The sequence below is a fragment of the Hoplias malabaricus genome, chromosome Y (genome assembly GCF_029633855.1).
Source record: "Hoplias malabaricus isolate fHopMal1 chromosome Y, fHopMal1.hap1, whole genome shotgun sequence".
In the NCBI taxonomy this organism is placed as follows: Eukaryota; Metazoa; Chordata; class Actinopteri; order Characiformes; family Erythrinidae; genus Hoplias; species Hoplias malabaricus.
Window position 1 is genome coordinate 48,447,291 of NC_089820.1, and position 14,972 is coordinate 48,462,262.

The 14,972-nt window shown below is 38.6% G+C and overlaps 1 protein-coding gene across 4 annotated transcripts in view; it reads left to right on the forward strand.

Moving 5' to 3' along the window:
- The window catches only part of LOC136678730 (alpha-ketoglutarate-dependent dioxygenase FTO-like), a 183,272-nt gene that overhangs the window by 37,787 nt on the left and 130,513 nt on the right, over nucleotides 1–14,972 (forward strand). For all 4 annotated transcript variants that reach the window (XR_010796491.1, XM_066656844.1, XM_066656845.1 and 1 more), the window contains exons 6-7: nucleotides 457–600; nucleotides 8,877–8,996. Coding sequence is in view for 3 of the 4 variants with exons in the window: in XM_066656844.1 (XP_066512941.1) it covers nucleotides 457–600; nucleotides 8,877–8,996 (264 nt within the window). In the remaining variant the exon portion in view is untranslated. The remainder of the gene's footprint in view (nucleotides 1–456; nucleotides 601–8,876; nucleotides 8,997–14,972) is intronic.

Genomic DNA, 14,972 nt, shown 5'->3' on the forward strand with positions numbered 1-14,972 from the left:
GTAAGATACAGATTTTGCCTGTATTAACGAAATCTAGGCGAGGGGTCCTTAAATATAATTGGAATGAGAATTACAGGAAGGTTAATAGTTGTTTGTACCATCTTGTTTTTTCCTTTACGTTTTCCCCAATTTTTACCCACATTTGGCATCAAAATAAATGTCAAAAATCTGATGTACAAACTCAAAGCTGTGAATAGAAAATCATCTCATTTTATCAACTCATTTTGTGATTGTGTAATTACACAATTTTATTTTAATCATTATACTGTGTACATATGTAGCAAAAGGACAGTTATCATCCCCTTTCCTTATCTGTTATTAAATGCATTGGCCCATGCGTACCGCTTCACCTGCTTATTAGGCAGATACCAATTTAAGGCCTTTGTGCTTATATCAGAGTGCATCTTTTTGGGAGTTGCGCATTTGCAATTGAATTAGAAGTGTACTGTTATGCAGTGTGCAACAGGAACCTTGGAGTACATCCAGAAACGCTGCTCTGAAGCTCTGGAGAACTTACACACAGATCCGGAGACAGGCACCAAGAGTCTACACACTCTGCTCCCTTCCACTCTGCAGCTCATAGAAGACATCCACAATGAGGTGAGGACAAGAGTTCTCTTCCAGTTAAACATTCCAAATAATGGAATATTGTTCTTCAAATAAAAGTACATATGCATTAGAACATAAAAGTACTTATTGTCACTGTCCAGTTAAAAACATGTATCTCCCAAAATAGTAATTTTACAGTAGAACGAACAAAAACGTACTTAACTTTCAATGGAAGTCAATGTAAAACATTTGATTCCAAATAATTGTGGAGTATTTCTATTGTTTCATTCATCATGACATTTTCACACAGTGTGATAGACAACTGCTGTGTTCAGATCGACAAAAATGGAGATGTGGATGAACATTATAGCTTAAAACAGCATGGTCTTTATTCTGCAGTCCATTTAATATTTTTCCATTCACATATTATATGTGTTATACATGTTATAAAGAATATGTCAGCACAACTGCTTTAAGGATATATCAAGTGACATATCAGAACAGATCCTATCTTCTGTTTCTTAAATGCATAATAACAAGTAAACAACCTGTATAGGGTCAAAGAGGGTGGTATGTGGTCATTCCCAGATTGCCCCCTACATTTATAGCCCTTTTTCACTGGTTATTGTCCTTAGATCTGCTATTTTCCCATTGATGTTTATGTGTATTCCCAGTCATTAGCACTGCTTACTTTTTCCTATAGTTATGGACTCTAGGGAAAGCTATGGACCTGTCCAGCTTCCTCTCAAACCAATGCTTTCTAATGCAAAAATTAATTATGTCTCTATTTGGTGCATAAACACACAGACATCATAAATGGACAAATAAATGGAAAAATGTAATTGTACAATATCAGCCCAACATTTACATCAACATCAACATTTACTCAGAAGTACACACCTTTAAATGGATCTTCTTTACTGAAACCCAACACTATGTGTACTTCAGACAGAATTCTTCCTCATACAGATCTTTCTACAAGTGTTTAATGTATGATATTATTGCCTCAGACATCCAATTTGTCTTTATGCGAAAGATTCATGCGTTTGAACTTTTCATCCCTCTCTATTGTACATTGTGTTTTCCCAGACTGTGCTTGTACTGAGATGTAAATACGAGCTGTAAACATGTGGTAATCAGGCAGTGATGAATAGAGGGCTTTATTCGCTGTACATCTGCATGTTCTACATGACTTAATGTGAGTTCTAAGGGTTAAAGGAGAGACTAGCAGCTAAAATATTTCACCCCACCACTGTGTGTATGGTCGCGTGTGTGTAGATGCTTGTGTGTGTTCATTTCCATTCATAAGACCCCACTCCACACCATGACCGACGAGGTGGCCGGAAGGTTGTTTAAAGGTTGCATGTCCCATTAATTATTCAAGTGGCAAACAATGGATCTTTCCAAGGGCCTTTCCATCACCAAACCCCAATGGAGGCTGCTGTTCTCACCCCAGTTACCCTGGATTACCAGCCTAGCCTCCGTTACTCCTTCTCCAGCAGCCTTTCGTGGAAAACCCAACAGCGCACATGCTTTGCTTTCGCCCTCCTTTGAGTCACCCGCCTTGCCCCCATTCCTCCACCATCTCACGCCACTTCTGATTGATTGGGCCTATTTGTTTGAAGTTGCCCAAAAGGGCCATAGTAAGCAGTTCAATGATGTATTGTTGTTGTGAGTTATTTATTACAGTGGCCCAGATTTGTTGCGCTGGGCCAAGTGCTTTGTATGACATCTTCGACTGTGTCCAGAACTATAGGGAAAGGGAGGTTTCAGGGAAAGTGATGCATCGGTCAGTGAGACAATGGAGCTACCTTAGCTTTAGGGCTGGAAAATTATGATCAGCTTGATTGGAAATACAATCTCATCTGGTTGAAAATAAAACTTAAGATTCTGACCTTGCAGTGTCCTATTTTAAAGGCGTTAAAGACCCTTCACCAAATTTGTGATAGTATGTGTTACCATGAGACTGACCCTGAGAGCTTATGTGTATGAGTGTGTTTCTATGTGTGAATGGCCATGCGTTTGAATTTGTGTGTGTGTGTGTGTGTGTGTGTGTGTGTGTGCCACTAAAGTTTGACCTATATTGCTTGAACGCAGTTCAGGTGGTTGTGGATAAATTGATTGTACTCAGTGAGAGAGAGAGAGAGAGAGAGAGAGAGAGAGAGAGAGATGGTGTGTTGCTCTAACTACAGTTCACTGTGAGGTGATCCCTTGGTCACTGCGAGAGCTAATGTGCAGTTAGCAGTTCCTCTATACACACACACACACACACACACACACACACACACACACACACACATATGCACACACAGGTTGAGAAGGATGGGGTGAGGAACAGTTCTGTCACTCACAATCTCTCTCTCCCTCTAAGTCCTGGTCAAAGATTAACTGACAGTTATTTTCACACTCAGCAGATTCAGACAACATTCGGTATTAGCTTTTTACTTATTTTCCTTTGCGTTTTTTCGTTTGCTGTTTTAGACTGGCCCATGTGTATTTGACTTTGGAAACCATTCTTTCTAGTGATGCATGATGAAATCGGAATTATGTCTGTATCGGCAGATAATGGCTTATTTACAGATTATCAGCACTGGACCGATGCTTAGATTTTGACAATATTTCAAAACGATACAAAACACGATTCTGATACAAAAAAAAAAAAAAAAAACTGGCTCAGATTCTTCCCCGTCTGACAGTGTGGAGAAGCACAAAGGCAGTGCTGAAGTTCTGTATTAGTGTACTGTAGAATAGTTCCATTGTTATAGGTCTACTGGTATTTATTTGTGTTTAATCTTTCACTTTATGTAAACATTCATTTATTTATATTTAATATTTGTATTAGTTTTAGGAGATCTATAATTTGATTTAACTTGTCAAGCTGTGACGTAAAGTGTAAAGTGTAGCAGTCAAACAGCTCCAGGCACCTGGAGGTTGTGGGTTTGAGTCTCGCTCTGAGTGACTGACTGTGAGGAGCTGGTGTGTTCTCCTTGTGTCCGCGTGGGTTTTCTCCGGGTGATCCGGTTTACTCCCACAGTCCAAAAACACACGTTGGTAGGTGGATTGGCGACTCAAAAGTGTCTGTAGGTGTGAGTGTGTGAGTGAATGTGTGAGTGTGTGTGTTGCCCTGTGAAAGACTGGCGCCCCCTCCAGGGTGTATTCCTGCATTGCGCCCAATAATTCCAGGTATGCTCTGGACCCACCGCGACCCTGAACTGGATAAGTGCTTACAGATAATGAATGAATGAATAAATGTGTATATCGGCACCGCTATCGGCACTGTATAATATCGAATATCGGCATCGGCCCAGAATTCTCACATCGGTTCATCCCCTAATTCTTTCCTTCCTTCAATCATTAATGGGTCAGGATCATGGATTTAACAGATTTCCCTCTTGTTAATTTCCTACTTTAAGCTAATGGGTGATTATGGGTTAAGCACATGGATGCAGTATGTGTCCTCTCTTTTTTTTTTTTTTTTTTCTCTCCCCTCTCCACTCTCTCTTTCTACCTGTGCAGGTGGTATTTACTATGAGTGTGTGGAAATGGCAGATGCTCCACCTCTCTCTTTGTGTCCACTGAGGTCTGTCTCAGTGGGAGAACTCCTCCACGTTTGGCTCAAAGCTGCCCTCTCAGCCTGTGTTCTCCAGGCTAAAGGACAGACGGACAATCAGAGCAGGAGGGTGGGATGGACACAGGGACGGCAGCTCGCGTTTGTGGCCTCGGGCTTCAGTGGAACTGAAGCTGGCAGAGGTTTGAACATGCTCAAAGCGTCACATTTCTTTGAAGAGGGGCCACACCGAGGGGCCTGAAACCTGTTCAGCCAAAGTGCTTGAAATCTCAATCAATCAAATCTCAATCAAACGGGGCAGGTGTCTGTTACAAAGGCGCTATGATTTATTTCGTATTCCATTTTAATCCACACTTAAGCTACATTTTAAAGGTGGGTATTTGTAAAATAGCAGATAACTTTCAATACATGTTCTCATAAGCTTAATGAATAACAGTTGATCTGAAGTTGCTAGTGGCTACTTTTTGCTGAATAATAAGGGAACTTTGTTAAAATGCGCTATAGCTGCAGACAGAAAAGCTAAAGTTCAGTTAGGATCCTTAAGTCATTGTCACTTTATGTGGGTTTATGTCTTTGCTTCAAATATTATTCTAAAGTGTGAAGGTATGTAGTGGTGTGAATGTGTTTAGCAAAGTCAGCTGTCCTAGTATTGAAACTGGCGACCATATTCGAGGTCCACTAAAATATAGCTCAATTAACCTGATGCTACCTTAAAAACCCTGGCTTCACTTCATGGCTTTGTCTAACTTTTTTAAAGTACATACTTTATGTGGTTCATAACAGAGTGGGAATACAGCTTATGACCATTTTAAAACTCAGCTAAATTAGTATCTGACAGCCCCAGTACTGACAATTTTGACAAAAGAGGAAAAGGGTGGTGTTATTTATTTTATTTTTTTTGAGCTAGATGAAGGCCAAAATGGAGCTTTGTTTTTAAGTAAGCTTTTTCTGTCAATAAATAAATGTGATTTTTTAAGTCTTTTTTTAGTCTTAGAAACATCTAGAATTAGTTTTTGCTTAAAATGAAAAAAAAAAAACAAAAAACGAAATTGTCATGAAAGCGTACAATTACTGTTAAATAATAAAAATATCCATCCATTCATTATCTGTAACCCTTATCCAGTTCAGGGTCGCGGTGGGTCCAGAGCCTACCTGGAATCATTGGGCGCAAGGCGGGAATACACCCTGGAGGGGGCACCAGTCCTTCACAGGGCAACACACACATTCACTCACACACTCACACCTACGGTCACTTTTGAGTCGCCAATCCACCTACCAACGTGTGTTTTTGGACTGTGGGAGGAAACCTGAGCACCCGGAGGAAACCCACGTGGAATCGGGGAGAACACACCAACTCCTCACAGACAGTCACCCGGAGCGGGAATCGAACCCACAACCTCCAGGTCCCTGGAACTGTGTGACTGCGACACTACCTGCTGCACCACCGTGCCGCTAAAATAAAAATTATGCTTGCCAATTTTACAAACACTTATATAATCTCACACAACCGTCATAACTATAATTTTTGGATACTACATTTATTTATATTTGCTCTGCCCTACATTTTCCTATACTACAATATCACATAAAATAAAACAAAAACATTGACATGAAGCACCACAGATTGTCAAGGACCTCTAATAAGGAGGGTAATACATTTTGGACCCTACCTTCCCGTTACTGAAATGCCAGAAGACACCTGTATGACAAACACAATGCTGCTGATGGCAGTCTGACTGAACTAGGCTTGCTTGGTCTTGTTCTATGATGAGTAGTATACAACAACAAAAACATTAGTGAGGTCAGGTACTAATGTTGAAGGATTCGTTCTGGATCAGGAACACAACTCCAACTCGTCCCAAATGTATTGGATAGAGCCCTATTACTGCAGAGAATGCAGTTCTGCTGCTCCACAGCCTGATGCTGGCAGGCCTCATACCAATCTGACCAACATTTAGCATTGGGTGTGGTAACTCTAAGCTTATGTGCTTCCCGTTTTATTGACAGGGCATTCATATGAAGATTATGGCTGTGTTTATTCTGTTGAAAGCCTGTGGCAGAGATGGGTGTACCTTGAAGTAGAGGAAATCACTCATTAAAGAGGTGCAAATAAATGTATGGGCATGTATTCACATTGTACACGGTTTAAGCTGTATATAAGTGTGCCTGTGTGCGGAAAAGGCAATCCTTGGGATGTTAAAAGTATTTTGGAGTGTAATAAGCTCTAAGGTTCTAATGAAAGGTGAATGAATAAATGGCTTTCGTTGGACTTGTTTCAGTGTCTGAGGCTTAGAGTGCTGCCACTGCACCAAGTGAATGTAGCTTGGTAAGCTGTGTGTAGGCCTACTGTCTGAAAAAGTGTAAACAAAGCGACATTTCTGGAGAATAAAAGCCATCGTGTTGCCAGGTCTTTGTTCCTAGGTTTAAACTCCACTGTAACATGTCAAACTACGTGTGTTGTTTTGACGTTCGAAAGACCTGGAAGGGCTCTGCGTGTGTGTGTGTGTGTGTGTGTGTGTGTGTGTGTGCGTGTGTGTGTGTGTGTGTGTGTGTGTTCTGAGGTTCATTTTGGAGCTTTGCTTTGTTCAGTGTTAGTGGGAGGGCAGGTTCAAGTTGCTCACATTTCCATTTGAGACTGTGTGAGACAGACAGACACCTAAACACACACACACACACGCACACACACATATACACCTGGCTTTGCTAAGCATCCTTAGGAGGATTAAAACATCACTTCAAACGAGTGAAAATGATGGGAGACTCCCGGAGGAAAGGTGAGGAGGCTCTATCGATCCCCAAAGGGAGAAGGAGCACGCGAGAGAGAGAGAGAGAGAGAGAGAGAGAGAGAGAGAGAGAGAGAGAGAGAGAGAGAGAGAGAGAGAGAGAGAGAGACAGAGAGAGAGAGAGAGACAGAGAGAGAGAGAAAGGTAGAGGAGTCCTAAAACGAGGAAGAGGAGGAGAGAAAGGTAGCGGAGGTGTGTGTTGCCGCAGGGAGAGGGTGTGCGAGGTGTTTGTGCGCTCGTGTGATAAACCGTTATGTCTCTCATGGGTGACACAAAGCAGGAAAATAAAACAAAAAACACAACAACAAAAACAACAGCAAATGCAGATGTTCCACCCCCCATCACTGTGACACAGTTTTGATCAGGACCAAACAAACAACAGAAACACCTGCATTAAAAGCAAACAGCCTGTCAGTGTGTCGGGGTGTTTCTTGTATTGCTATACTGGTTGGGAACCTATATGAAAAGAATTTCTCCATCCACATACATAGGCATGCACTGCTTTGATTGAAATAGAATCTTTTCCGAACGAAACAGAAATATGATCATATTAAAGTGCATTGAGCGTTCCTTATGTTTTGTTTTATTTATAGAGACTCATTTTGAATTGTGCACACGGCTTTTATGAGATGCAGTCACCATGCTCAATGCCGTGTGTCCCCTAGAGGAGTTTAAATCCCCTTAATATTTGGCAGTGGTGCAGTGTATCTGCATTTTCTTGAGTGATGGTGCTTCATCCCACATTTTGAGATGAGCTGGAGCTGCGTTTGTGATCTGGAGCTCCATCCTACATCGGCATCTTTCTTCGCTAACGCTCACACCCTAATATCTTCACTAATGCTCACGGTCCTCAGACAAATGTTCTGAAGTGCTGAATATACTCAGACGTGTAGATGCAGACAGTTAATACAGCAGCTGTAACTAACCCTTCCTTCATAACAGACAAACCTGGCCATGTCTCGTAGCTGCAGATATTCAAATTGTCATTATAATAAGTTATAATTAAGGCGCCGTCACTGTAATTAAACTATAAGTAAAATATTAACAATCAATCATTAAGTGCTACTGCAGAATTGACTGTAAAATTAAAGTGTAGACTTCATGTTACTTAATAACAGCAAAACCATGCCTTTCCCAGCACAACAGTGTCAGTATATAACTTAAAGCAAGGTAATCGATAATTGTGAGTGGATCCGGGAGTTTGTGCTTGATTTGTGAGTGTGTGTTTGTGCTTGATTTGTGAGTGTGTGTTTGTGCTTATGGGTGTGTACTTTTGTTGTTCTGAAAATAATGTCCAGTTTTAGACTGTGATGACTTTCACTTACACGTGTCCAGTGACCTTCTTTTCTTTCCATACCCCACTGCCAACGCTGACTGGGCTAACAGGGAAAATCTCTCTCTCTCTCTGTCACACACACACACACACAGGTAAGCTGATATTCTTTGTATGGGCTGAATAAGCCAAGGACGGAGAGAGCTAGTCAGGTATGACAAGGACAATTTTGACCAGCCACTGCAGTTCCCTCAGAGCTGTGCTATTGAACACACTTGGCTGCTGTTTGTTGAGATGCTTTTAACACCCCTAACATGTGTAAGCCTGTTATTTTACCTGGGCCCTGTGTTCAGGGTTGAATTCCATCACCTGATTTTTCCAGCAATTTGTCTTTGTGTTGGTTGTCCTTCAGCTGTTTCTTTTGAGAGTTTTAGTGGCAAAACTTCGCAGTACAAACTTTGCAATACAGTACTATAATATTATTACAATTGTATACAATTATATAGTGCTCTAATAGAGTGTAATCAGATCCTGTCCCTCCTTTTTAATTGTTAGTAATTATAAAATGCCTTTGTTCTGTCTCATTTTTCTATGTTTGATGATATAATGCATATTTTATACACCGTGTTGACTTTGTTATGTGTAAACCAGTGCAACTTGGAATATAGATGTGTAGAATTCTACATTTGCTCTGTGTTGACAGGTGGAGTTTGAATGGTTAAGGCAGTATTGGTTCCAAGGTCATCGCTATGCTCGGTTCTGCAGCTGGTGGAGCAAACCCATGGAGCGCCTGGAGACTGACTGGAAGGAGATGGAGAGAATGGTAAGACCATGGATTTGTTTTTTTTTCTTGTTTTTTCAGGATACAGCTCATTTAAGCTACAGTTTCATATAAAGTATTACGTACTTAGAAGAAGTGTTTTTATGGTGTCAGAAAAATGTTATAAAGAGCCATAGTTCAGCGACATTTTTTTTTTTTTAGAGATGATGTACAACAACTATTTTAAGTGACTTCAAATCAATATTATACTTTGTCTCTTGTGGGTTGCTGTTCATAGAAAAATGTAAAAATTAAAAATCACGTTGTAAATATTGCCTTTTTAAGTTAAAAAGTTCAATTTAAAGCTTGGAGATAAGATAACGTTAATGTTGACGAAATATTTCCTGTGTACCTGTGTGTTTGGATGAATGAGTCAATGAATCAATGTTCTGAATATGTACTCTTAATGGTACCACCCTAGTGACAGTGTTTATACACTTAAAGGAACTGTATTATTGTGAGTATTACTTTGTCACCTTTGTTTTGAGCTGAATCACTCCATCAGTCTAGTGATGTCATGACACCAGCCTTGTTTGGAGTTAAAATGCAGAGAAGCGTGATTAGAGAGCAACACTTGAGTCAGATTGCTTCAGGTCTAAGTCATAGATATTCAGCATATCACAAAGAATCTGTTGGCTTGGTGTTCCATGAGTAACCGTATTGCAGACAGTAGATTTAAAGGATTCAAATGAAAACAGTAGTGTTTCACTCAGAAAGAATTTTTATGACTTGATCTTCAAGTACAATGACCCCAGACATGTACTACTGGGCACAATGGCTTCAGCATCACAGTGTATGGTTTTGAGTCATAACCTCAGTGGGAAGAGACTGCCATTGCTGTTAATCTGAAGGGTCTGATGAGTCAGCCAAGTTTGCTGTGTTGAAATGCTGATGGGACCGTGGCCCTTTTAACATGGTTTAGAACAGCCAAAGCTAATAAATGAACATTACAGAGTTTCTACACTGAGCACAAACCAAGCAAATGTGGTTTTCTGCTGTCTGATTATTAATGTGGCGCAGTGTTTCACGAGAAGTCAATCTGTTTCGCATGGACTTTAGTCTCCTAGACATTTTATTAATGTGTTTCATAACAGCAACTCTTCTTATCACAATAGAGGGTTGTTTTATGGTTTTTTCGTGGATAAGTGCGCAGCTGTTTTGGCCTTTTCCTTGTGTTTTACAGTTTGTGATTGTGAATGAAATAGTGAGATTGGGTCAAAGAGTGTAGGAAGTCTGTATTACCATTACTTTCATCTGTCCATCTGGTCAACAGTGATGGGGTCATTTAAATGGACTTAAATAGATTCAGAGTAATCGGCTGAGCACATGTTTGTCCCATATGTAGCTCAGAACTTTGGGACATGACTGGCTCCATCTAAGTCCTGAGCTCAGTAACTGAATTTATCAGAAGAGTCAGTTTTAGGAAAATTGAGTAATATTTACAGCATAACTGCAGAATAAGTCAGACATAATCAGCATTTGTTTAACAGTAAAGTTAACCCACCTCTGTAAATTTGACTGCATAGTAACGGTTTATTGCTGATCTTTCTGAATTAAATAAAACGTAAACTAAACCTAATACAGAGCACTTTTAATGGTTCATGTTTTTTTCCCCATTGTTAAACATTAAAAAAGAAGTTTAATCAATATATATAAAAAAATAATAATAATTTCATGTGTAACTTGTGATAATTTATATTAATCATTAATAACATATAATAGAATATGTTTATTGTCATATGTTAAATCAAGAAAACAATATCATGTTATTGACAATGTTAATGTTATTACTTAAACAAAAATTAATCTTCCATGATTTTAAATCTACTCATGTTTTGACACCGGAGAACGCAAAAATAACTTGTATTGTTAAAACAATGTAAAAAACATACATTGAATATTTAATTAATTTAATTGAAACTTAACAAAAAACAAAACAAAAGAAACAAACAAACCTTTCTTATAGATAAACAATAAACAAATCTGATGTGCTGGAAGATGGGATGCACTGATAATGCTGATAAATTGATAAAACTGATAATAATATCGATGCTAGTCAGCATACATAAATATTTATAAAAATGCTAAAACTATTTATACATCTATCTAAATTATCATTACAGAAAAATGCTTATTTGTAAAAAGTCACAGATGTAAAATAACATGCAGTTGTGCTCTGACAATGCAAATATATCATCATGTTTTTGCATATTATTTTTAAAAGTGAGTCAGTCAACTTCTGATATTGATAATATTTGTTGAGCAAATATCTAACAATATTGATATAACTCTTGATTAAACTCAACATTGATGTTATTGTGTATCCTTAACTGGAAGTGGTTATATTTATTGACCACAGACAATTGAAGAAGGGCTGGCATAAAGAAAACTAAATAGTGGCTTTAATGTAAGCTGCCAATCAGGAGTGTAGATTTTGGAGCAGTGCTTATTGCCTGATGGATGCTAGTTAGGCCAGATACTGAAAATTGGTGTTGTGTTGCAAGTCATTTTTCGAAGTCATTCGTCCAGCATGAATTTATAAAACAATTTCAGCGCTCAGTCACATTGGGACGTGTTCTTTATTTATTTTTGCCATTGCTTTGGTCGTAAGTTGGAGTGGGAGCTAAACCATTTACTCTCAGGAATACTTGATGATCAGAGTAAAGTTCAGATGTTCCAATGAAAGTGAAGGGTCTCGGTCTCATATAAGTATAAGTAAATGCATTGAATAGTGACTTAAAAATACTAAAATGGAATGGATTGTTCTTAAATCACACTTCTAAAAGGTCTAATATGTTTATGTTTGTATATGAGCTTTTGTTTTGTATTGAAAATTTGGAAGTGAGAGTCAGTAGGGGGCACTGTTGTATCACCATAGTCTAGGGATGAGACAGAGTGCTCTCTCTCTCTCTCTCTCTCTCTCTCTCTCTCTGTGAGCAGTAATCACATCTAATGTGCTGCTGGGGCTAAGGAGAGGTGCTTGAACTGGCTGCTGTGTACTGTGTGTGTGTGTGTGTGTGTGTGTGTGTGTGTGTGTGCGTGGTGATTGGAGGCAGGATACAGAGGTGAGAGAGACTGAGATGTAAAGAGAAGTCCAGCTGTGAGCCGCCCATTCTGCCTGTGTCCAGAAAGACAGGTTAAGAGCGCTGATATCCTTTGGTCAGACACACGCTCAGATTTGTATGGGTGAGTCCAGCTCATCCCTGGGGTCTGTCTCTCTGCCCATAACGGGCCTTTCTTCATGAATGAGTAATATTTACTCATATACATACTCACTGCATTATTCATTTGATTATTTTCACACTATTTTCAGGCTTATTCGTCAACATCTTTGTGTAGATGCAGCATAAAAAAACACAGATTTAGCATTTTTGTTTTCGTTGATGCCACTAATATAATTCATTTTCCTTTAATTTGGGGGCTGTAAATGGATTTAGGACTTGCTAACAATTCATTATCTTATTAACAAGTCTTTGGAGAAATGAAAGGGAGAAATAATAACTAAAGTAAAAATGTATATATATAAAAATATAAAATAATAAAAAACATAAAAAGCACAACAGGCCTTTTTTAAAGGGAAATGTTTGTTGTGTCCTCTCAAATATTTGCCTTTGATTAAAAGCACAGTTTTAATCATTTAATTATTTGTAAATCAGCACATTTGCTTTTATTCGTCCTCAGGTTTGTTTGACAGCTTCTCTTTATTTTTGGGTGATTTTGGGCTCTTTCAGTTCAACTGGATGATCAAAGCTGTTTTTTTAAAACATGTATTTGGTTTACAAGTCAAAACTACAGATATGTTTGATTAATTAACTGTAATTTTTATGGTAATGAGAGCTAAGAACACAGGCGGGACACTGACTTTGATCAGATATTTTATTTGTACATATATTTAAAAAATAATAATATTTAAAAATCTTTTATTTCAAGCAAAATAGATTTACAGTTATTGTATATATATATACAACACAAAAACGTTTTTATTCCTTGCTAGTTCAAAGAACTGATTTATTCCTTCTCTGCTGGGTCAATCAGACACTGATGACATTTTAAGAGCGAGATATTTTTCCTCAGTAATAGACCCCTGCTTTCCTCTGTCAGATTCTCACCCACAGGCAGATAGCAGGGTCAGTGGATCTTTGTATTTCACCAAAGAGAAGGGTGCGAGTGGTTACCCATATTCCCGCTGCTTTATTAGAACCGTTCCTGTCCCGTGGGCTTTCTCTCTTTCTTTCCCTCTTCTGCTCTCTCGCCCGTTCCCTCTCTCTCAGTCTTCCGTCTGTTGTCATGCAAATTCTCACCCGTCTATTTGAATGACATCCTGATAAAACAGATTCTCTCTCTCTCTCTCTCTCTCTCTCTCTCTCTCTTTCTCTCTCTCTCTCTCTCTTTTATTATTACCTTAAGTGCTAACAGCAGTAATAAAAATACATATTTACACCAAAAAAAAAAAAAAAAATGGAAAAATCGTAGAGTATATTGCAAGTGTAAAAAGGGGTTAAAAAAGTGAAGAGACGAGTAAGTAAAGCTGTTCCGTCACATCCAGCAGTGTTCGAACCAGGGCAGAAGCAGAGCTACAGATGTTATCAGACTATCAGGCCTCAGGTACCCAAAACTCTCGCAGCTTGAGTGTGTGTGTGCAGCTCTTGGTTTTCATACATTTACAGGACGAATAATGCCCACACTTTGTAGGAAAAGTAAATAAAAACAGGAAAAAACACTATTAAAATGATCTAGACTTTTATAGATGATGTATAATCTGAATAACATTCTTATTGGATGCCATTGGTTACGGTTAAATATTAGGGAGAGTGTTTAATGTTAGGCTCAGATATTTATAACCACATGGGTTGTTATTTACTGTTGACAGTACAACACAATTAGACACCCAAAAGAAAATACATTTTTAAAAGGCTGTGGAAGAGTGGGGGAAAAAAATGTGTTGTTAATGTTTGCTATTGTTACATTTGTTTGTTTGTCTCATTCTCATTGGTCATTTCTGTTGAAAAAAAAAGGTATTGTTTATTTTTTATTAAATTGGCTCATAATGTAAAGGCCAGCTAATGTTTATAAATTTTGTTAATTAAAAGTAAACATAATAATATAAATAAACAAATACATACATAAAAACACTTTAGTCCAGAAAGGATTAGCCCAGACAATATCTCTATAAGAACACATATAGGTATGTCCTCACATTACATGAAAACAAGCACGTGTGTGACTGTGTGTAAAGGCCATCAGCAGTAGTTTCCCAGCGTGATGTTTGGAGGGATGGTCTGCTCTGTCCAAGGGTCCTGAGTGGGCGTCCCTTTCCCCATAGAGCCGCTATCACTACTATCATACATCACTGACATTTATTTAAAGCTGCAACAATAAGAGCCTCTTCTCCTGCTTGACAGACCACAGATAGTCAGCCTTATGCAGAATATTTTAAATACCGGTGTGGCATTTTTTTTATCTTTCTTTTTTTCTGGTGGGCTTCAGGGTGGGCAGGGTTTAGAAGGAAGAAGAAGATGAAGAAAAAAAAGATTAAATGATTTCTCTGTGTATGACTTACCATCAATTTGACTCTTTCCTCACTTTCTTCCACTGTGACTCCATCACAGGACAGAAACCGAGACTTGGAGCTTGACTCCTTTTTTCTGTCCCTCAAACACAAACCAGACAAGTTTTATTATTGACATTGACCATATTACGTTACAGAGCTGCCTAGAGCATTTAAATTGGTTTAGCATACAGCAGTCCATTAATTGGTCAATACACATACACACCCTATTACACACACACACACACACACACACACTCACTCTCACACGCTCTCTCTCACACACTCTGTATTTGCTCTAATATTTGTATCTACATTTGTTCAGCTGCTCTTTGATAAAGCAGTTTAATTTATCTTTAGATGAATGGACTATTAGAAAGGATAAAAAATACCTAGAATTTTAACTTTTATCATACTCAAGAAGGGTTTAA